The sequence below is a fragment of the Protopterus annectens genome, chromosome 2.part0, assembly GCF_019279795.1.
Source record: "Protopterus annectens isolate FY-2018-M chromosome 2.part0, PAN1.0, whole genome shotgun sequence".
Lineage (NCBI taxonomy): Eukaryota > Metazoa > Chordata > Ceratodontiformes > Protopteridae > Protopterus > Protopterus annectens.
The window spans coordinates 1,764,806,947-1,764,830,922 of record NC_056728.1 but is presented as its reverse complement, the minus strand read 5'-3'; the positions used below and the strand labels follow the sequence as shown (position 1 = coordinate 1,764,830,922).

Here is a 23,976-nt window from a genome sequence, read left to right as displayed (position 1 = left end):
TTGAGGTCAAGCAGTTTCTGGAAGGTTTTCTTCATATTAGACCCCCCAAGAAAGCCTATTCCTCCTTCTTGGGATCTTTATTTTGTCCTTGAAAAGCTGACTAGGGCTCCTTTTCAGCCTGATGCTGCTGCTTTGCAACACTGCACCTGGAAGATTGTTTTATTGGTTGCTTTAATCTCGGCCAGAAGGGTATCGGCATTACATGCCTTGATGGCAGTCCCCCCTTTTTTGCTTTTTCATAGAGACAGGATGTCTTTGTCCCCTAATCAGTCTACCGAGCTTCCTTCTTTTTCCCTTCTCCACAATCTGCTAATGATGAAAAAGTTCATACTTTGGATTTGCATAGACAGCTCAGATATTATTTAGGCAAAACAAAGACCTTTCATAAATTTGACCATTTTTTTTGTTTCTTTTCATACTAGAACACTGGATTTGGCAGTTTGTAAACAAGCCATCTCCTCCAGGATTTCTAAGGCCATTTCCTTTTGTTATTCTTTTTATAGTAAGCAACTGTCTGCTTCTCTGAGGGCTTATTCTACTGAAGTTGTGGCTTCGTCTGGGGCTTTCTTCAAAGGTTTGGACACCAACTCCATTTAGAAGCTGCTACATGGTCTTTGCTTCACACATTCATAGGTTGATAGATGTGTACTAGGCTAATGGCCCTGGGGCCTTTACAAGCCTAGCTCATAGGATTACCCTGGCATCGTGCCGACCGACCTTAGTTCCCAGTGCCTCTGTCGAGTAAAGCCAGTGGAATGATCCCGGGGTGAATTTTATATTTCCCATCCACTCATCAAGATTTCTCTTGAAGAGGGCCAGTGAGGTGCTCTGCTTGACATGTATGGGAAGTCTATTCCATAGCATGGGCAGTCACTGGGTTATGAACCTGTCCCGCCAGCATGTTCTGTTGATTGTGGTAATGAGGTTGAGGTCTCTGGACCGTGTGGTGCGGAGGGATTGGGATTTCTTTAGATATAGCATTTCTAACAGAGCTGGGTCAGACATGGCTTTGTAAGTCAAGCAGAGATCGCCTCTAAGTAGGCGATATGAGACAGAGAATAGTTAGAGTTTTTTTAGTCTGTCCATATAGGGCAAATGTTTAAGGCCTAGGATCCTCTTTGTGAAGTACTTTTGCGGCCTCTCCAGTTGTTCCAGGTGTTTAGTGAGGTAGATGCCAAATGTGGCATTGTACTCAATAATTGGCCTAATGAGGGAAGAGTAGAGGGAGGCAATGACCTTTTTCTTCCTGGATGCAAAACACTTAGTAATTAGATGTGCCACATAGAAGGACTTTCTGACCACAGTGGCAATGTGATGGTCAAAAAAGAGGTTGCTGTCAACCTGTTCATAGGTTCATACTAGGCTATCTGCCCTAGGGCATTTATAAGCCTAGCCAGAATGTGTTTGGCTTTCGCCACCCATTTTAAATTTATTTTGCTATGCCCTTTTTCAAGGTTAGTATACTGTACCTCTGTCTAATAGTGACACAGAAGTGATACCCGGGGTAAACCTACGATCTCCCATCCACTCATCAAGATTCCTGTTGAAGAGAGTCAATGAGGGACTCTGCCTAACCTGGACTGGGATTTTATTCCAGAGTGAAGGGAGCCTCTGGGTTATGAATCTGTCCCTCCAGCATGTCCTATTTATTTCAGTGCTGAGGTTCAAGTTTCTCGAGCGCGTAGCTCGATGGGATTTGGATTTTCTGAGGTGCAGCATGTCCATTAATTCCGGGTTGGACATGGCTTTATACATCAGGCACAGATTGCCTCTGAACAGGCGGTATGCCACTGAGTAGAGCTGGATTTTCTTTAACCGGGCAGCATATGGCATCTGTTTGAGCCCTTTGATCCTCTTGGTGAGGTACTTTTGGGGTCTTTCCAGTTGCTGCAGGTGTCTGGTAAGGTACATCCCAAAAGGGGCATTGTACTCAATTATGGGCCTGATGAGGGATGAGTAAAGAGGCACGATGACCTCCCCTGATCTAGATGTGAATCCCTTCATGATTAGGTGGGCTGTATAAAATATTTTTCTAACCACGTTGGCCACGTGGTTGTCAAATGAGAGATTGCTATCTACTTGGGTCCCCAGGTCCCTAATTACTTCTTCTGTACTTAATGGATTACCACCTATGTGGTAATTTGTGGGCACTTTGTTTTTGCCAAAGGGGATGACTACACACTTTTTGGCATTTAGCTTGAGGCCATGGCTCTGGCACCAGTTGTCTGTTTCTATGAGGCCCTTTTGGAGGATGCTTGTGTTGGCTGGAGAGTGGATTATGGCGCCCAGTTTGCCGTCATCTGCGAACCTGTTCAGCCACCGTCCTTCCGTGTTGGCCTGTACCTCCGAGAAATATATACCGAACAAGAGAGGTCCCAGGACTGAGCCTTGTGGGACACCACTTGTAACTGGTTTGGAGTCTGACATGGCTCCAGCAATTCCAACCATGTGGGTTCTGTCCTTGAGCCAGTTTGCAATCCGCCTAGTGACATAGGGGTTTATATTTAAGCTGGTGAGCTTATCTATAATGCCAGAGTGGGGTATTGTATCAAAGGCTTTTGCGAGGTCCAGGTAGGCTGTGTGGACCACCTTCCCCTCGTCAATGGCCTGGGTGACTGTTTCAAAGAAATCAACCAGGTTTAAGAGGCAGGATCTGCCCTTAACAAAGCCGAACTGGGTAGGATCCAGTGTCTGTAGGTCCCCAATATCTTTATTTATGAGGTCCATGATGATCCTTTCCATAGCTTTGCAGACCAAGCTAGTCAGGCTTATGGGGCGGTAGTTTCCAGGATCCGTTGGGCACCACCTTTATGGTGAGGGACCACTGTTGCTGTACGCCACTCTTTGGGCACATATCCTGTAGTAAGGCTGAGATTGAACAGTAGTTTATGTTTGGGTTTAGCTCTTCTTGGAGTTCATGTAGGACGCAGCCCGGGACACTGTCTGGTCCCATTGATGCTGTGTTTTTTTGCTTTGGAGAGGGCGTCTCTTACCTGAGCATCTGAGATGTCAGGGGGGCAGCACTCTGCTGGGATAGATATTTGCCCTTTTGGTGGGGGGGGTTTGCGCTGAACCTGTCAGCTAGGATGTTGGCAATGTCTGTGGGTTCGGTGTATTTTTTGTCATTTTGGACTAATTCTGAGCATATCTGGGAATTACCACCCAGGTGCCTAACATAACTAAAGAAAGCCTTGTGATTATCCTTAGTGTCCTGTGCAATTTTTCTCTCGAAGCTGGCCTTAGACAATTTTATGAGTGCCCATAGTTTTTTGCTAATACTGATCAGTGATTCCTTCCCTTTTTGGGATTTTGCTCTATCATTTAGTAGCTTCCTCCTTCTATTGTATAGTTTGTTTATGGCTGGGGTCCACCAGACAGGACGTCTGCCTTTGGAGGATTGGGTCTTGGTTTTATTTGGGATTGCATGATCCATGCATTCCTGAAGATGTTCATAGAATACGTTTATAAAGGATTCTGCGGTCTGGGCCATGTTTTCCACAGGCCCGGGGGCTTTGAAGGATTCCACCTCGGTTTTGAGGAGTGTGAAATTTGCTTTAGAGAAGTTTTTCACTGTGGTTTTCTGGGCAGGGGGTGGGGTCGGGATGTGAATATCCAGTGAGAATAGTTTATGGTCTGATCTTACCAGTGAGGGATACACTTCTGGTCTGGAGCATAGAGTCCCCATGTTGGTGATGATCAGGTCCAGTATTTTTTCCCCTCTTGTGGGAGTGGTAACAAGTTGTTCCATAGCATTTGAGTTTATAAATTCTAGGAACCTTTGAGCTAGGGTGTTGGAGCTAGAGTAATGCTCCAAGTCTATGTTTGGGTAGTTGAAGTCGCCCAATATAATGGTGTTTGGAGAGACCTTCATATTTTCCAGTGTTCTCAGGAAGGCCGAGTGGGGTTCCTGGGTTTGGGAGGGTGGTCTGTAGCAGGCTATAAACTGGAAGGCAGTTTTACCCACTCTTAGTTGCACATGGATAGTCTCTGATGCTTCGTGCTGTGCCACCAACCTGGAGGTGTGGGTATCTTTGACGAATATTGATACTCCCCCTCCTTTTCTGGTTCGGTCCAAGTTTTGTGGCCAAAAAGCATGGTATGAGTTATAACCTGGTAGTGCTGGGGTGCTCTCAGGAGCCTTGAACCAGGTTTCTGTTACTGCACAGATATCGATGTTCTCCATGCTAAGGAGAGTTTCGAGTGCATGCATCTTGAAGTTTTGACTTCTGGCGTTGAGTAGCATTACTCTTAGTTTCTTATCCCTTGTGATACCTATGGAGGTGGGTTTGTCTTTTGAGCCTTGCCTAAAAAAAGGCACTATGGGGGTAGCAAGAACCTTTGCCAATATCCGAAAGCCCTGGGGTGACAGGTGCAAGCTGTCCCTAGCAAAGCAACGTGGCTTGTCGAGCATGTCATCCCAGACTGACAGGCATTGGATCCCATTTGAATGACACCAATACTTAAGCCAATTGTTGAAATTGATCATCTTGTCTTTATATTGTGGCATCATTCTTGGTGAGGGTAAGATGCTACTCAAGGTCAGGGTCATACAGTGACATGAGTTGTGTGCAATATGTAATATAACAAACTTCAGAGTCTACCATAGGCTGTGAGAGTTTGCCACCTATCAGTGATGGATTGTACACCCTTAGTCCCATGCAGTATCCAAACTCTTGTTAAATAAGTAAAATATCTTTTTTCATAATATTTACAGTCAATGCATTCCACCTTATTCCCGCTCTACTATGAAAAGTACTCCTCATTAGTGAAGTTTTATATGAAGGCACTTCGACATACATTTTTATTTCTAGTCTCTCATTCACGTGTTTCATTCTTCACTCCTAAATTAATTTCAGTAACTACATTGTTTATACTTTTATACATATACATAAGTATAACCATTCTGTAGTTAATTGTTTAAAGATATAACGCTTATGATCTTTTCTTATACCTTATCATATTCATACTTTATCTGTCTCATGTATTATCTTTGTATCCTAGTCTGCTTTTTCATTTCTTCTCTGTTATATATGCATACTGAAGTACAGTATTCCATATTCGGTCCCACCACCAATTTAAAGAATGGGATTAAAGTGTCTTTTACTCATCTGGTGATGGTACATAATATATCCTTAGTTGTACTATAATGTTTCTTAATAACTTCCAGTAAGTTAACTGCAAATGACAAATTTGTATCAGTCTTGATTCTCAGATCCTTAATACTGTTAATCCGCCTAGGTTTGTACTTTGTATACCATATGGGTAAAATAAGTTTTTATCACAAAAGTGTGTCACCTTGTATTTTACTGCATTGAACACCAAGGTTTTTTGATTTAGACTAAAGATTTAGGTTATCCAGGAAACTCTGTAAATGAACAATAAGGGATTCAACACAAATCCCTCTGGTAACCTGTAACCAAATCCCTTGCAGGAGATGGTACCTCCCTAATTTGAACTCTGAATTTTTTTATCAGCTAACCAGATTCTTAACCAAACCTGTTCACTCCAGTTTTCCCCATGATTTTTATGATCTCATTATGAGAGATGGCATTGAAGGCCTTTGCCAGATCCAAGTATACCTTGTCACTTTTGAGGCCTAAATCCAATGTCTCACAAACTGTCTGATAGAATTTAAGTAAATTAGTCAGGGAAGATCTCCCATTTGAAAAAAACATGTTGGCATGTATCACTAGCCAGTGGAAGACCTCGAGCTTTAGTATATGGCCGAGTTGGAACCGAGGATCGGTTCTGAACCCAACCAGTAAGAATGAAGGCAAGATAGACAACAAACATGGAACGATATGGTGAGTACATAACTTCTTTTTTGCCTACACTAGACAGAGGTCAAATATTAATGCAGCTGAATTTGCCATTGTGTAAGCTTTAAGATGAAATATTTTAAAACCTTGTACATAGCATGGTTTTGGAATTATTAATGCAAATATAAGCAAGCAATATTTGACGCTTAGAGGCGTCAGTAGGAGTTAACTGCAGACACACCTGGAGGTGTCACTTGGATATAATGAGTTAACCATGTTATATCATGGAATGCAAATGCTCCCATCACCTTACTCTTAAAATCCCAGCTTACTCTGTCGAATTCTTTGTTTCCATCAAGACTCACCAACAACTATCGTATTTTGTTATATTCTGATTCTGTCAAGATCGTCATTGTTCTGTTAATGTTGTCAAATGTTTGCCTCCCATCTAAAAAGTCATTAATCCATATGTATCCGTTTTGGAAACACCTTTGCCATTCTTTTAGCTGTTATAGACATAAACAGGTGGTGGTGCTGCGGTAGCGTTGTCGCCTCACAGTAATATGTTGTCCTGTTCGATTCTCAGCTAAAGCGTCTTCTGTGTGGAGACATGCGTGAATGGGCGTACCTTCGTTGAAGGTTGTGCATCAGGGCTGGCAACTCGGTATGTAAAAATCTACTGCCAGTCATTAGTGGACCGGAGTTCTGCTGTGGCGACCCCTAACCAGGAAAAGCCGAAAGATACAACAACTTTATAATCATGATGTAAATTTAAATTGGCCTTTGTGAAGCTGGGTCTGTTGGGTCTTTGCCGTATTTAGGTATTACAGACACCATGGCTTTTTTCCAGGATGTTGGTGCTTCCCTTTCTTTTAAAATACTGTTAAACAAAATCTTTCAGATCTTTATTACTTTCTTCTCACCTAGCTTTCAAGCTGCCAGAAGAATACTATCTGTTCCTGTAGACTTTCCTGCAGATTTATTATGCATCACCGTTTTTATCTCGTCTCCTCTTATCTTAACTGTTAATTGTTGATCTATCTCTAACCTTGGCATAGTTAAGTCTCCCATAAATATTTCCATTTGTGCTGTTTCTTGATTTCCACATTTCCCTACTTTATACAGAGTTTCATAAAATTTCCGAAATATCTCTACTACCTCTTCAGGATTTCTGGTTATTTTTCTTTTTTCCCCTGAAGTTTGGTAGCAACCATTTCTACTTTCTGTTGTCTAAGTTGTACTAAACGTTTTGTGGAGTTATCAAAAAGCAGTTTCTTAACAGAAATCTTTCTAAACGTGTGCATATTATCCAGATACTCCTTTATTTTCTCTTTAACAGTCTGCATTTGCAGCTGTTCTTGTTCTGTGAGATTCCTGTTATTCTGCGGTGGTGGTGCTGCGGTAGCGTTGTCGCCTCACAGTAAGACGTTGTCCTGTTCGATTCTCAGCTAGAGCATCTTCTGTGTGGAGACATGCGTGAATGGGTGTACCTTCGTTTAAGGTTGTGCGTCAGAGCTGGCAACTCGGCACGTAACAATCTACTGCCAATCATTAGCGGACCGGAGTTCCGCTGTGGTGACCCCTAACCGGGAAAAGCCGAAAGACACAACAACAACTTTAACATTTGTAAATCCCTATAAATAATTGTTTTTACTTGTAAACCATATCTTTTTTTTTTATTTCTACTGTTTTTAAACTCCACTTTTATTTTATGCTACTGATTAGCTATCACTTATGAAGAAAGTTCTATCTTCCCTAATAACTCTCAAGTAATTTCACTACCCCTTTTCATACATTCCTCTTTTTTGACAGATAGTTGAGGAAGTGCCAGTCTTTCATTTTTACTTCATTACCCTGCATTTTAATCTTAGTTGTTATTGGCACATGATCTGAAGTAGTTATTGGATGCATTTTTGAAGCTTTCAGTTAAATGCACATGTTTCTGTGAAATTATATTTCTGCCTAGTCTAGCCCAGTTATTGTACCTTGGGGTATAATATGTAAATTCTCTTTTGAGTTCCTACTACTGAATTCACATCTTCCACACCCAATGCTTTCATAGATTTCTTTAGAAATTTACCCTCTTTTGTTATAGTTTTCCTTTTAGGTCCCCCACATATAGCCTCACTTTTGCAAATCAAGTTCCAGCCCCCATCCTGTATGTAATATCTCCTGCTGAAAGATGATTCCATCCATCCATCCTCAACACCTTTTCCCAGTAGCCGCTTAGTACCATAAATATGCCATAATTTTTCAATCTTCTGTCACTGTTGGAGCTCCTCTAGCAATTATTATAAGTAATCCCCTTTTCCTTTGTCCCTGATATTCAGGTGAATATCCATCCTGAAATCCTTTTTGTCAAATTCACATGCTCACTTCTTTCCACGTGTCTCCTGTAGCATTGCTATTTGCACTCTGCATTTCTTAATATAATTCAATACCCTTACCGTTTTGTGTATATCTGTGCGGCCTTTCATGTTCCAAAATAATATCGGTAGCGTAGACATTATGATAAAAAAATTATCCCTTCGGTTGTATATGACAACTTTTTAAAGTTTCTGCTTCCAGCTTTTGTGTTATATGCACCCACTAATGTTTGGCAGAGTGATCCTTTATGAAGCTGTATCTGGTTATCTATGTTTGAACCTATGTCACATTTTATAAGATTTTTTGTTTTAATGACAACCCTCAAACAAGAAGCAAACACAGCTGCAGAACACCCCCAGAACATTTTAACTTAAAACAAACACACAAAACTATGTAGGTTAGTGGCGCAGCATGATACCTCCGAGATCATCCATGTGCAACTAACATCAGGCAAATCTGCAATGCAAATTGTGGCCTGCTACAGATCACCCTTCATGACCCAGGACCACCATTCCACCTTTCTGGAAACACTGGAAAACATGAAGGTCCTACCGAACACCCTGATATTGGGTGATTTCAATTACCCTACCGTTAACTGGGAAAACTACTCAAGTACAAACTCCCAGGTCCAGCTCTTCCTGGAATTTATCAACTCAAATGCCCTCGATCAGCTGGTAAACTCCCCTACCAAAGGTGAAAACATATTGGACCTGGTCATCACCAACATGGGCGACAGGTGTTCCACACCAGAGGTCAACCTGTCACTGGTTAGATCAGACCATAAACTAATCACTCTGGATGTCCACACCACACCACCACCTCCAACCAAGGAAACCACAGTGAAAAACTTTTCTATAGCAAACTTCACCTTACTTAAGACAGAGGTGGTAAGTTTCACAGCCCCCACGCTAAAGGATAACAGTGTCCAAGATGCAGGAACCTTTACAAATGCACTCTATGAGCACCTACAAGGATGCATGGATCATGTCATCCCTAGCAAAACCAAGACTCACTCCCCTAAGAGAAGGAAACCAGTCTGGTGGACCCCTGCCATAAACAGGCTATACAATAGAAGGAAGAAACTAGTTCAGAAAAAAAGCAAATCCCAAGAAGGAAAGACATCCCTGATCAGTATCAGTAAGAAACTAAGGTCCATCATAAAATCCTACAAGGCTAACTTCGAAAGAAAAATAGCCAAGGATTTGAAAGATAACCACAAAGCCTTCTTTAGCTATGTCAAGAATCTAAGTGGCGACTCACAGATATGCTCTGAGCTAGTGCAAAATAGCACAAAATATACTGAACCCACTGATATTGCCAACATCCTGGCAGATAGATTCAGTGCAAACTTCACCCCCAAAAGGGCCCACAATAATACCAGAAAAGTGTAGTGTCCCGGAAATCACAGACGCATAGGTGAAAACAGCCCTTTCAAAAGCCAAAAGCACAGCGTCAGTGGGGCCAGATGGTGTCCCAGGCTGCGTCTTGCATGAACTACAGAATGAACTAACCCCCCACCTAAACACACTGTTCAACCTCAGCCTTTCCACAGGCTACGTGCCCATAGAATGGCGCACAGCAACGGTTATTCTGCTCCACAAAGTAGGGGCCACAACTGACCCTGGTAACTATTGCCCCATAAGCCTGACTAGCCTGGTCTGCAAGGCTATGGAGCGCATCGTCATGGAACTCATTTGGGAACCTCCAAACACTTGACCTGACCCAGTTCAGCTTTGTTAAGGGCAGATCATGCCTACTAAACCTGGTTGACTTTGAGACAGTCATCAAGGCCATAGATGAGGGGAAGGTAGTTCACACAGCCTACCTTGACATCGCCAATGCTTTTGACACCATTCCCCACTTGGGAATTATAGAAAAACTCACTAGCCTGAACATAAACCCCTATGTCACGAGATGGGTTGCCAACTGGCTTACAGACAGAACTCACAGGGTAAGAATAGCAGGCTCCAGGTCCGACTCTAAACCAGTCACAAGTGGTATCCCACAAGTCTCGGTCCTGGGACCCCTACTTTTCAGCATATACTTCTCAGAAGTACAGGCAAACAGAGGAGGACTATGGCTAACCAAGTTCACCGATGACTGCAAACTGGAGCCATAATTGACTTTCCGGCTGACGCAGACATTCTCCAAAAGGGCCTTACAGAGACGGACACCTGGTATCAAAGTCATGGTCTCAAGCTAAATACCAAAAAATGCATAGTCATCCCGTTTAGGAAAAACAAAACACCCATGAATTACCACATAGGTGGCAGCCCCCTTAATACAGAAGAGGTAATAAGAGATCTGAGGACCTAGGTAGATAGTAATCTCTCCTTTGACAATCATATTGCCAAAGTAGACAGGAAATCCTTCTATGTAGCCCATCTAATTACTAAAGGGTTTGCATTTAGAAATAAAGAGGTTATAGTGCCCCTCTACTCGTCACTCATCAGACCCATCATAGAGTACAATGCCCAGTTTGGGGTGTACCTCACAAGACACTTCCAACAGTTGGAAAGACCACAAAAGTACCTCACCAAGGGGATTACTGGTCTCAAACATATGTCCTATGCAGCTCAACTGCAAAACCTCCGGCTGTACTCACTGGCATATCGCTTACTCAGAGGTGATCTCTGCCTGACTTACAAAGCCATGTCCAACTCAGAATTGATGGACATGCTCCACCTAAAGAAATCCAAGTCACTGCGAGCCACTCAGAGCTAAACCTCACCACAACAATAAATAGAACATGCTGGAGGGATAGATTCCTGTCACAGAGACTCCCCATGCTTTGAAACAAAATTCCTAACTACATTAGGCAGAGTCCCTCACTAACACTCTTCAAGAGAAACCTTGACAAGTGGATGGGTAACAGAGAATACACCCCTGGGATCACTTCATTGGCTTTTCTTGACAGAGGCTCAGTTAATTAATCAATGGGGTGGCAAAAGGTGACACACTCTGGCTAGGCTTATAAATGCCCTCGGGTAGATAGCCTAGTACCTACCTATGAACTTATGTACATCTTCAAATAATGAAGTTTAACCCTACTAATAGGAATAAGTGTCTCAAATCAAAAGCTGCAACCACAAGCATTAACTTACTTAAAACTAAGGTTATCCATGCTAACATGCATGTTAGAGCCTGTGCCCCTACTTACACTAATAGCTGTCTGTTCCTTTCTTATCTTTATTCCTCTCTCAGATGTGAAAAACGGCTTGTATGTTTTCAGAAAACATTAGCTTAACATAACATTAACAATAACATTAACATTAACATTAAAACTACAACCCACTCTGCTACAGGCCCCATGAAGGCTCAGTGTCTCTCCAACCTAACACCACTCTTAAGTATTCAACTCCGGTACCACCTTTAACATTCCTATAAGAAAAGTGCAGTCCGGGTCTGAACTGTCTGCAAACAGCTACAGTTAACTTTGAACCTAACACCACTCTTAAGTATTCAACTCCGGTACCACCTTTAACATTCCTATAAGAAAAGTGCAGTCCGGGTCTGAACTGTCTGCAAACAGCTACAGTTAACTTTGAACCTAACACCACTCTTAAGTATTCAACTCCGTACCACCTTTAACATTCCTATAAGAAAAGTGCAGTCCGGGTCTGAACTGTCTGCAAACAGCTACAGTTAACTTTGAACCTAACACCACTCTTAAGTATTCAACTCCGTACCACCTTTAACATTCCTATAAGAAAAGTGCAGTCCGGGTCTGAACTGTCTGCAAACAGCTACAGTTAACTTTGAACCTAACACCACTCTTAAGTATTCAACTCCGTACCACCTTTAACATTCCTATAAGAAAAGTGCAGTCCGGTTCTGAACTGTCTGCAAACAGCTACAGTTAACTTTGAACCTAACACCACTCTTAAGTATTCAACTCCGGTACCACCTTTAACATTCCTATAAGAAAAGTGCAGTCCGGGTCTGAACTGTCTGCAAACAGCTACAGTTAACTTTGAGTGTGTGTCTAACTGTTTGAGCCAATCTTCATTTTCTCCTGGAGAGCACTGTGCTTTGGCTGTAAGCAGCCCCCACCCCCACCACCACCGCCACCACCACCACCACCACCACCACCACACACACACACACATCTTCCACTTTCTCTTATTCCCTTCTGTTAGCAAATAGTATCAATAACTGATCAATACTGTGTGTTTGTTTATTTAAACTATACCACAGTAGCCTACTGATACAAGGTTATCCTGGTTTTCCACCTGAGAAATTAAGACAAGACTTACAGTTTCAGAGCAGTCCTTGGTCAATTGTGATTGTTCTTAACACATACTTGTCTTGCTTTGGCTCATTAGCAGCAGTACAAAGAACTGCCTGCTCACACCCTTGTTCTCCCTCCCTTCCCTGTTTATTACCTTAAGACAATCCCAGAGTTAATAAATATTACCTGTGGCAGGCACCATTTGTAAAACTACAATCCACTCTGCTACAGGCCCCATGAAGGCTCAGTGTCTCTCCAGTAAGTGTTTTACAACTGTAAATGCCTATTTATGTTGAATTGTATTAGACATTTTACAACTGTATATGTATGTTGAATTGTGTTAGACATCTAATATGTTTTATGCTTTATTATTGATGTTACTATGGCATGCACCAAGTTGTTACTAGTATAATAGTATGTATGGTCTATTTGCATAGCTGCACCTTGTTCACTAATGTTATTCATGTAATAGTGTTGTGTGTAGACAGCTCATACTAGTGTCTAAATTATTTCTATAAGTTTGTGCTGTTACTGGTGGATAGAATCACATTAGAGAACCACAACAGATTGCTGCTCGCTATATTTTTATCTGTTGCTGCATAACTGTCTGTTTTTTGTTTTCTAATGTTCTTCCAATTGGCTCAGTATCTGCATATACTAAGTAGTGGTTCAGGACATTGCATGTGGTAGCTATCTTTCTAATATATATTTACCATCTCAAAAGTGCTTACTCCTCTCTGTACTCTTCTTTTCTAGACCTAACACCACTCTTAAGTATTCAACTCCGGTACCACCTTTAACATTCCTATAAGAAAAGTGCAGTCCGGGTCTGAACTGTCTGCAAACAGCTACAGTTAACTTTGAGTATGTGTCTAACTGTTTGAGCCAATCTTCATTTTCCCCTGGAGAGCACTGTGCTTTGGCTGTAAGCAGCCCCCCCCACCACCACCACCACACACACACACACACACACACATCTTCCACTTTCTCTTATTCCCTTCTGTTAGCAAATAGTATCAATAACTGATCAGTACTGTGTGTTTGTTTATTTAAACTATACCACAGTAGCCTACTGATACAAGGTTATCCTGGTTTTCCACCTGAGAAATTAAGACAAGACTTACAGTTTCAGAGCAGTCCTTGGTCAATTGTGATTGTTCTTAACACATACTTGTCTTGCTTTGGCTCATTAGCAGCAGTACAAAGAACTGCCTGCTCACACCTTTGTTCTCCCCTCCCCTTCCCTGTTTATTACCTTAAGACAATCCCAGAGTTAATAAATATTACCTGTGGCAGGCACCATTTGTAAAACTACAATCCACTCTGCTACAGGCCCCATGAAGGCTCAGTGTCTCTCCAGTAAGTGTTTTACAACTGTAAATGCCTATTTATGTTGAATTGTATTAGACATTTTACAACTGTATATGTTTATGTTGAATTTCAAGCCTGTACTCCAATCTGCTTACCTACACTATCAGACTATTTACCCCACTCATAGGACCAAAAACTGGGACTGGGTTAGCCCCGCTTTGCCTCGCTATGCTCGGCTCGCCGCTCCCTCCCTGCCCCCTTATCCCACCCGCCCCCACTGTGTCTACATTTATAGCCACTAGGCCACACCCCTACTTCCTCTCCAACCTACACAACTTCCTCTCCATTTCCCCCCCCACCACCACTTTACTGTTTAACCACTACTATTCCTCTGAAGCACATTGACCCCACCCATTGATGACATATAACATGTCTATAAATAATTATAAACTCTTTCCTCTTATCTTACCACTCTTAATTCTGCCATACTTTCTTACTAGGTATGAAAATCTCACATTCGTAGGTTTCTCTTATCCAAAATGCCAAACCAAGACCCCCATACCTCCACTGACTGCGGAATTTGCCCACTACTACACTACCCCAAAAATTATAAATTCCAACCACTTGCTTCTAAAAAAACCACTCCAATCAACACCAAAATCCAAATATGAACTAAAACTACTATTCAGAGTTATTAGACTACTAGCGTATCTAAGAAAAAACATAACCAAAGATGGGGACATCCATCCTAATCCAGGCCCAACCTTAACTCAAAATCCTACCAGCCCACCACTCTCCCACCGACTGGTCATCTCCCTCCTAATATGCCACTTAAACATTAGAAGCCTAAACAATAAGATACATAGCCTGCATGCTGTACTAGCCACATACCTCCTCAACATTATGTGTCTATCTGAAACATGGCTCCGGCCATCAACCAAAGACAATGAGATCCTGCCTCCTGGTTACAATATACTTAGGGCAGATAGAGTAAAGAAAAGAGGAGGTGGAATAGCCGTCTTATATAATAGCACACTTAACATCATAACTAACCCTATACAACCAACCCAGGTCTCTAACGCTGAAATACTAGCTCAAAAAATTCTACTAAATAATCATAAGGGCATTAACCTAATTGTCACCTATATTCCCCCTGGGAACAATGTAGAAGCACTAGAGGTCATTCTACATTGGATAGCCAACAACTACCCTCAAGAAACCATTGTCCTGGGCGATGTTAATATTGACTGGAACCAATGCACAGCACAGTCCAACCCCATCCCTGTTAACCTACATGGATTCTCTCAGATAATATCATCTACCACACGTACAGGTAACAATAACCAAAAAGAGAGTATACTAGACTGGATACTCACCAACAGTCATCCCCAGAACTATATGTCTGAACTCTCCCTAATGATCTTAGTGATCACCTGCTCACATACATCATGAAAGACAAAATTAATTGTACAAGCTTACCTATTTATAGGTCTATCAGATCCAAGAAAAACTTTGACCCAACTAAATTTCAACTTGAACTCAAATCATGTAACTGGACAAAACTAAAGTTCCTTCCCTTGATGAGGCAGTGTCATCATTTAACAATTCATTCCTTACTATACTTGACTCGCATGCCCCTAAACGCTCAATAAGAATTAAAACTCAACTAGCACCCTGGCTAACAACAGACACCAAAACCAAAATAACAACTAGAGACAAAGCGTGGGATAAATGGCGACTACCAAACTACCCTAGATCATATCAAATTCCAACAACTTAGAAATGAGACTAAAAAGCCATCATACTAGATAAGAAAAATTACTTCTACAATCTGCAACATAAACATCAGAATAACCCTCAAAAGTACTGGGCAGGCATAAATAAACTTCTCCAACCAGGCAAATCCACTACTCCGACCCCAGGAACATTATCTGACAAGAGCCAAGAAGATATAGCCAATTCATTCAATACTTTCTTCACAGAAACCATCCAGTCATTAGCTAACCAACTTTCTCCTCCCCACACTTCTATAAACACTATACCCGACTCACCACTCTCTTTTAACTTCCAGCCAGTGTCCACATCCTTTATCAGATCCCTTTTGAAAAACTGAAGCCAACCACCCTTTCAGCCGATCTTCTGCCGGCTGAATACCTGCAAATTGCTGCAGATGTCGAGCCTACCCTATCTCAATCCTAATTAACAGAACCATAACCGAGGCCTCAATCCCTCAATTTGGAAAATATCCTATGTTATTCCACTCCACAAAGGAGGTTCATCCACAGAACTATCCAACTATAGACCTATAGCCATACTATCACCACTTGCCAAAATTATGGAAAAGTGCATGCACAACCAACTAATGCTCTATCTAACCCAAAATAAACTACTCACAGACTCTCAACATGGATTCAGACCCCATCATAGTACAACCACTGCCCTCCTCTCTTTTACTGAAAACATTAATCTTAACCGGAATAATAACAAAATATCCTCCACTCTCTTCCTGGACCTATCAAAAGCCTTCGATATGGTAAACCATCAGTTACTTCTATATACTTTAAAAACCCTGTATCTAGATACTCCAGCCCTTGACTGGTTTCAAGCTTACCTCACTGGGAGACAACAAGCAGTAATGTGGCAAAACAAGCTCTCCTGCCTACTACCAAATACCATAGGAGTTCCTCAAGGTTCCATATTAGGACCTCTCCTCTTTTCAGTCTTCATAAACGACATCCAAACAGTCATCCCTGAAGCCACCTGCATTCAAAATGCAGATGACTCGACTATAATATGTTCCAATGCCTCTCTTGCAAATCTACTAACTACCACCCAACATAGCTTCACCAAAGTCGAAAACTGGCTTGCCAACCATCTCCTGATCTTAAATCCAAACAAAACCAAGTTACTTCTCTTCTACCCAACCAATAGATCTCCGTCTGAAAACTTCACTATAAAATCCAATAATGGGACCATCATCTCCCCAGACACCTATACAAAGCTATTAGGAGTAAACATTGACAATAAACTCAGATTTGATGTACATATCAACCAAGCCATTAAGTCAGTCAACAAGAAACTTGGGACCCTATATAGAATTAAAGCCTTCCTTACCCCGAATGCCAGGGCAGCCACAGCCTGTTCACACCTTCTCTCTACCCTACTATATGCCTCTCCTGTCCTCACTCACCTTAACAAATCTGATCTGGCCAAGCTCTCATCCTGCTATAATCACATTGCCAGGTTCGTTACAGGCCTACCCTACAGAACACACCACTGTACTAACCTGAAAAAGCTTGGATGGATAGAATTCCCACACCTTCTTCACCAGTCCCAACTCATAGAGGCCTTCAAAATCCTTAAACAACCTGAGAATACCCCAGCACTAATGACTCCCTACTCCAATCTAAGCTGCCTTCGCTCAGCAAACAGACTCCTTGTCCAAACAACTAAATCTCTCAACCTAGGTGGTGACGTGCTGTTGCCAACATCACTGGTAAAATATGGAACTCTCTCCCAAATAACATCACGCTTGCAACTTCTCTAAGTCAATTCAAAAATAGTCTAAAACTCCACTTCAAGTCACACTGGCTATGTCCTTGCTCAAACCCAGACTAGCTCTGTGCCATTAACTAAAACATAAACAACTACCTAAGATGATAAGTACTTTGTATACTGTGATAAAGAAATATGTATCCTGTCTAACTCTATGTCATTATACTGCCTACCGTCCTTGCTAATATGTTATTAATGTTACATTTGTAGTAATCTCAGAAATAGTAATGGCAGTCTTGTACTTGTATGTAAATAGCCTATGTTTTTGTTAAGTTCTTTCAGCTCATTTACTGTACCTAATTATCAGTGTAACTCTGTTGGAGCTTTTCTACCTGGGCCTCCGCTGAAAAAGGACATGTATCCAGTCGGACCATCCCGGTTAACAAATGTAAAATAAAATAAATAATAAAATAAATAAATATAGCTTTTAGCCTTAAGAAAAAGTGCACTGGCTGTATTTAATTAAAACTAATTTATACACTGTCCTAGTAAATGTATTTAGGTATTTACTGCCTACTTACACAAAAAAAAAATTTTATTCATTTCCAGTAATATAAAACTTTGTGTTTTACTAAGCTGATTGACCTTGTACGTTTTAATTTTACATTTCTCTCAGCAGACAATGTCCGGAGATCTTGAAATTTATTGCCTGAACCTGTAGTCAGTTTTCTCCATGGAAACATAAGAACAGAATGTGCAGCTGCCATCAGCTGCAGGCTTCTCAACTCACACTCAACATTTATTTGCTAAAAGAAAACTTTTCATTATATTTACTGTAGTTTCCTGTTTTTATAGCACACACATTCTTACACAAGAAGCTCTTAGTAGGTTAAGGCAAGGCCATTAATCCAGACATTCACCTATACATACATAAACAAAAACATCTCAACTCTACATATATTATAATCAGTTGACTTTTACACCCCATCCCCCATCCCAATATTAACTTGAACTTGCTTTTGTCCAGCCTTTTTTTACATTTTAATACCTATTTTCTTAAACTAAAACAGAAAGAAAAAAAAACTTGTTTACTTTAGTATTTTATCACATGTAACAGTCACTGAAAATGCTTTACTATATAACATGCAATTTATATCATGAAATATTTTATATAAATACTGTTAAGAACCCCTTTAAGTATCCTTCCAAACTTTAATAACATTTAGTGAGGTATATGCTATTCAATCTCCCCACAAGTTTAACAAGGTCAATAAAAATGTAATCTTTCTCAGACGCTTTTTCTTCTAAGCCGTATTTCAGAAATGTGATTGATGCTTTATATTGTCACATTTATTCACTAATTGCAGTGTTGCTGGTCTTCTTCCTGTTCATCTCTATCTTTGAACCCCAGATTCTGGTTTAAGTCCAGTCTGCTTCCAACTCTTGTGCTTTTTTCTGCCTGTCAAGCATTTTCCTTTGGGTTTCTCTGAGTTTTGCTATCAGAAGAAGTCAAATCCCGTTTTGTTTGATAGCTCACTTTTTCTTGGACAAACTTTTGCATGACCTCATTAACCTGTTCTGCATCATGATTTTGATCCTTCAGGAAAAAAAAATAGTAGGAGGACAGTTGGATATAGCAACTTGGAATCTCACACCTGCCTCTCGACATTACCTGATAGCTGAAATAAATTTGCTTCTCCTTTGCTTGGTGTAAAGTTAATAATCATTTTCCACAAACACTCTATTTCTAATTTGTAATACTTCGGCCTTCTGTCACAGTTTTGTCAGGATTCATCTCTTTCTGCTGGTATGATTGCTTCTTTACTAGTACAGGTCTTGGTTGCTTTCTCATGGCCAGTTTTGCAACATACACAGGATGTACTCTTTCATTTAACAAATCTTGCTGTGGAATACCAGTCCATCTGCTAATTTATGCATTCATAGGTTCATAGGTATGTACTAGGCTATTGGCCCAAGGGCCTACGTATTCATAAAATTAATAGTTTGTTCCTTCCAGTTTCTGTGGTACAGCAGAACATTTCAGTTTTCTGTGCATGCTCTGCCCTCTAACTCCACTTTTTTTGAAACAGCTTTTCTTGGCAGTCTCATATTCAGCCAGCCTTTTCTTCATTTTGACCTCTGATTTGAGCAGTTTTATCAGTTCATCTGAATATCTGTCTAAAGCTTTTTTTTCATTTTTTCCAACCTTGTGTTATTTGAGTTTGTATACTCCTTCAGTGTTTGATTTATTTTAATTAGCTCTGAGCACATTTGATTTATTTTTCCTGTAAATTACTGAAAGCCATATTTTGTACCAAAGCTGGAGTGTGAACTGCTTTTTGATGCATAGCTGTAGGATTCTTCCCAGTCAGTTTTTTCTCTTCACATTTTCTAGTTGATTTTCTTTCAGGCTAAGTTTCTTCTTTGTAGGCTTCCAGGCAGTTTACTTTATATGTTACTAAAACTGGCAGAATTACTAGCCATTATCTTTCTTTCTTTTTTCACACTGGGAGAGCCAGCATAAAGGTGTTGATCAGTGTGCATCTGTCTTAGAAGTCCTGGCATAATGGTTATTGAGCTGACACAGGTAAAACATTGCGCAGTTCAGTGAATGGGATAGGACCTACATCATAAATACTCTTATCACTGGAGGTGAAGCGATTGCAAGAACTCCTCCCCCTTTTTATGAACAGATTGTTACTTTTGGTCTTCTCATTGATGGCTTGATTGGAATGTCTGGCATTCTAGAGATTTGTACCCAGAAGAGTGCTGGGTATTTGGGGACTGGGAGTACATTAAGGGTGCTACCACACTATTAGCCAATCTCAGAAGAGTGCAAGATGTTGGAAGGATTGGGAGTGAATAATGTACTTCTGAATGCTAACTTTAACTCTGACCCTACCCCTACCCCTCTCTGGAATCCCAACCCTAAACATTATGTTACTAAAAGTATTTTAGTATTACCAATAAACAAGACAAAATAACACACTGCACACACACACAACACTAGATGTATCACCTTAGCTAACAGTACTCTAACCTGTGAACAATCGCATGTATGCACTAGCTGCTATAACTTGAGCTTGCTCATTTTCATAACCACCACCTTTTCAGTCAAACATTAATTTTTCACAAAAATATTTTTATCAAAGTAATATTGTACTTTTTTTTTTGTTGCAACCATATATGCCTTGTTCAGATTTCAATTACTAAGTGTGAATACCCTTGTATGTCTCCCATGAAAACAGCTCTGGACTAATGGAGTAACTAACAAACTAGGTCAACAAATGCAAAAAAAATAAAGTACTCCTTGTTAAACATTAAGAAAGTTAATCTTTAGACTTTTCAGTAGAAGTGGAGAATTTGCAGTGTTCAAAACATGTTTAACAGATTTAGAAGTGAACATGTTTTCTTGTTTAATTTATTTATTGATGCTTATCAGGTAAAATCCCACTGATCTAATGACTTCCTTGTGTGTGTGTTGGGGTGGCAAAGAATGCAGCATTGAAAGTACAATGGTATAACAAGAAAATAATCTAGTTGTATAAACAGAACGAATACATTTCATAATTCTGAAAAAAATATCTTTGCATGGTTAAGTAGAAAGTATACAAACAGAAGTCACTGTCAATGGTTCTGGAGGTGGCACACTCGCCTTTGATGCTGGAAGATCAGAAGTTTTTAGGTTTCTCATTGCAGGTACTTGGTTTCATTTTCCATTAGTGACACTGCAGTGCAGTGCAAAGGGGTGCTGCACTCCTGAGTGTGCTATCCTTTAGGAGAATTATAAATGCTGTTTAGAATTAAAATACACATACATGCAACAAATGTGAGTATCTAATGTGAGTATCTGTCTGAGTTTGCAGATACTGGTGTATTCCTGGTTCATGATGATTTGTAGCATAGTGAATGAAACAAACTTTGAGCCAGCGTATTAAAGATAAAATTATGACTGCTTTTGTTTAGAGTGCATGGATGTATACTGGTGTCAGGAGTATAACGGTTTGTATTTAATACTGTCCTACAAAAATAATTAGTGGTGATGGCAGTGGGACTTTGTGGGTTCATAGCGTACAAGCAGTAACCTGCAGCATTCTCAGTCTGTATTGCCTTTTGATGGGAATAGTCTGCTCCAGACAGCATGTTTTGAGTTCTTGGGATAACCTAAAGCAATAGGTGTAGAGCTTGTTAAGAAATGAAAATGTTTAGGCAGTTCTTTGTCCTAGGGGACAGATCCCTTGTCCTCAGCGGCTTGAATTCTGCCTAAAATATCAGGAGTCTGATTCTATAATGTGACTTAACTCGGTTTCTTTTGCCTTACTGCTTGCACAGCTGGATAGTCTCAGAGGTAAGTTGTACGCAGTTTCTGTTTATTTCTAAGCCTGCACTGTTGTTCTATAGTTCATGTAAAATGGTGCATAAGGATGTGTATTTATAATGTTTGTAGTTCAGGAATAATGCATGGTTCAAGTTTAGATGTACTCTAGATCAACAAATGTGTAATCTATACACTTTTTATTTTAAATCCAAGCATATAGTACAGCGTTTTTGTTTTCTTTCATGCCAGCGAACTTGAAATTTCTCGGAACAAGAAAGAAAAGAGGAGGAAAATTAAGCGCTACTTGCTAATTGGTTTAGCAACTGTTGGAGGGGGAACAGTAATAGGTAAGCAGAATTCTTTTCTGGTACAGTATACCCTGGAGAGGTTGTAGAAATAAAATGATGTGGTACAGCAAGTAGATTTAGAAAAGATTTTGCACCTTTTATGCACATTGTTTGAGTAGCCGGACCTTTTAAGAAATGTTCACATAAAGGCATACATGGTTACTAAAGAAACAGACTTTCAGAAAAGCCTCTATGAGTTTAAATTGGAATTGGGATCTAGGAGTTACTCTACCCAGGAAATTCACTCTAGTTTAGAATTCATGTGATTTCTGATGTCTTTAAAAAACATTGGTCACTTTTGATGACAGATGATAAAATTAGGTAAGTGGTAGGGTTTTGCTGTAAGAATAAGAAATCCTTGAAATGTTTGTTTTGTTACAGTAATCATACACCTATTCTCAATGGATGTCAGATCATGCAGCGAGTTGGCTCTTTTAGTTGTAGAATGTGTAACTTTTGCCACTATATTGACAGCAGTAGTTCCATTAAACATCCCAGTACAGGGAGGGAATTTAAGTTAAACTTTTTTGCGGACTGTTCTACATGGAACTTAGTATACCTGGCTCATTGTAGAGCATGTTCCTCTTTTTATATAGGGAAAATGAATCGCACCTTTAGAGAGCGAATTCACAAACATATTTATGAAACCCAGAAGTTAGATGAAAGGAATGCCTTGCCAAGGATGTAAAAAGATGTTGATTAACACACACTTTTGTATTTTTAGTGATGCACGTTTTGAACTCTTGACATGAGATAAGGAGATTTAAGAAATTTAACTGAGAGATGTGAACTATGATGGATTATTCAATTACAGGCAGACAAAGGTTATAGGTTAAATGAAACTGTGCCGTTGAAACCGCACCTTAGATCATGTGCTTTGTTTAGATGACACAGTTGGTTAGTTTGTATCATTATTGTGTATTTAAATGTTTTACTCATTGTATTTGATCTGAAGAAGTGCCAACTTTGGAGTGAAAGCACTCAACTATTAAAATATTTTTATGCTCTCAACTGTGTGTGTATTCGCGTCTGTTCTTGGGAATTTAGATATATATGTTTGTGTGGTCAGCTGCTTACCAAATTATGCTCTTTTTTTTTTTTTTTTTTGCCCTGAATCATTTACCTCAGATGATTAGCTGTCCACCTTGTAAACAGTGTGAAATAACTTTCATACAGCTACTAGACATGGCATAGAGAAATCCCCCAGATTATGTGGAACAATTGTTGAAAATTTGAACTAGGGGAAGAACATTATGGATATTTTTTTCATCAGCATACTATTGGATTGCTCTGCCCCTTGTCATATCACAGTGTTGAGCAGTACCACTGCATTTAGGAACTGCTACACTAGTGACTACCTGAAAATTAAATCCTTTTCAAATAGGTTCATAGGTGTGTACTAGGCTACTGGCCCTGGAGCCTCTACAAGCATAGCCCAGGCATCATGCTGCCCAATGTTAGTTCACAGTGCCTCTATCAAGTAGAGCCACTGGAGTGATCCCTGAGGTGAACTTTATAGGTTCATAGGTGTGTAATAGGCTAATGGCCCTGGTAACTGGGATCAACCCTAGCAATGGATGCTTTAAATAAGTCCTATAACTTAACAGTTAGATGTATTATATTAGATAAATAAGTTAGGAGATTTTAATAACACCTTCCTAAATTATAAGATAAACAAGCTACGTATCAGTAAGAAAATCTCTGTGATCTATGAGCACTACCCAGCTTTAGAAATTAAATTAAGGCCAACCAAGCCAAACGAGTACTAACAATGATGATGCTTAATCAAGGCATCTTAACATTTTGAGTTGCCAATAAAACAGAAAAAAATTAAATGTTCTCTGGCTACATAAGAGTATTGTCCACAAGCCCCTTTCTAACCCACCCACTTGGCCATTTTGTTTCATTGAGAGACGAGAATCTAGGGGGAAGGACTGAGGAGTGGGAGTGGTGTCATCATCCTGCTGGGAGACTTGAGTGGGTTACTTGTTAGACCACACCAGTTCCACTTGTACCTACTCATTTCATCCAAAGGGCTGCCTTGCAATTTTGAGAGGGATTCATTAGGAATACATAGAGATGGTAGTGGTCTGTGATATGCAGATGTCTGAATTCTGAAATCTGAGTAAATATAACTATATATCTGTG

The 23,976-nt window shown here is 40.3% G+C and overlaps 1 protein-coding gene across 3 annotated transcripts in view; it reads left to right on the top strand.

The window, feature by feature from the left end:
* TMCO4 (transmembrane and coiled-coil domains 4) overlaps positions 1-23,976 on the top strand; it is a 1,335,578-nt gene that overhangs the window by 442,650 nt on the left and 868,952 nt on the right. For all 3 annotated transcript variants that reach the window (XM_044061794.1, XM_044061793.1, XM_044061795.1), the window contains exon 6: positions 21,731-21,828. In XM_044061794.1, coding sequence (XP_043917729.1) covers positions 21,731-21,828 — 98 coding nt within the window. The remainder of the gene's footprint in view (positions 1-21,730; positions 21,829-23,976) is intronic.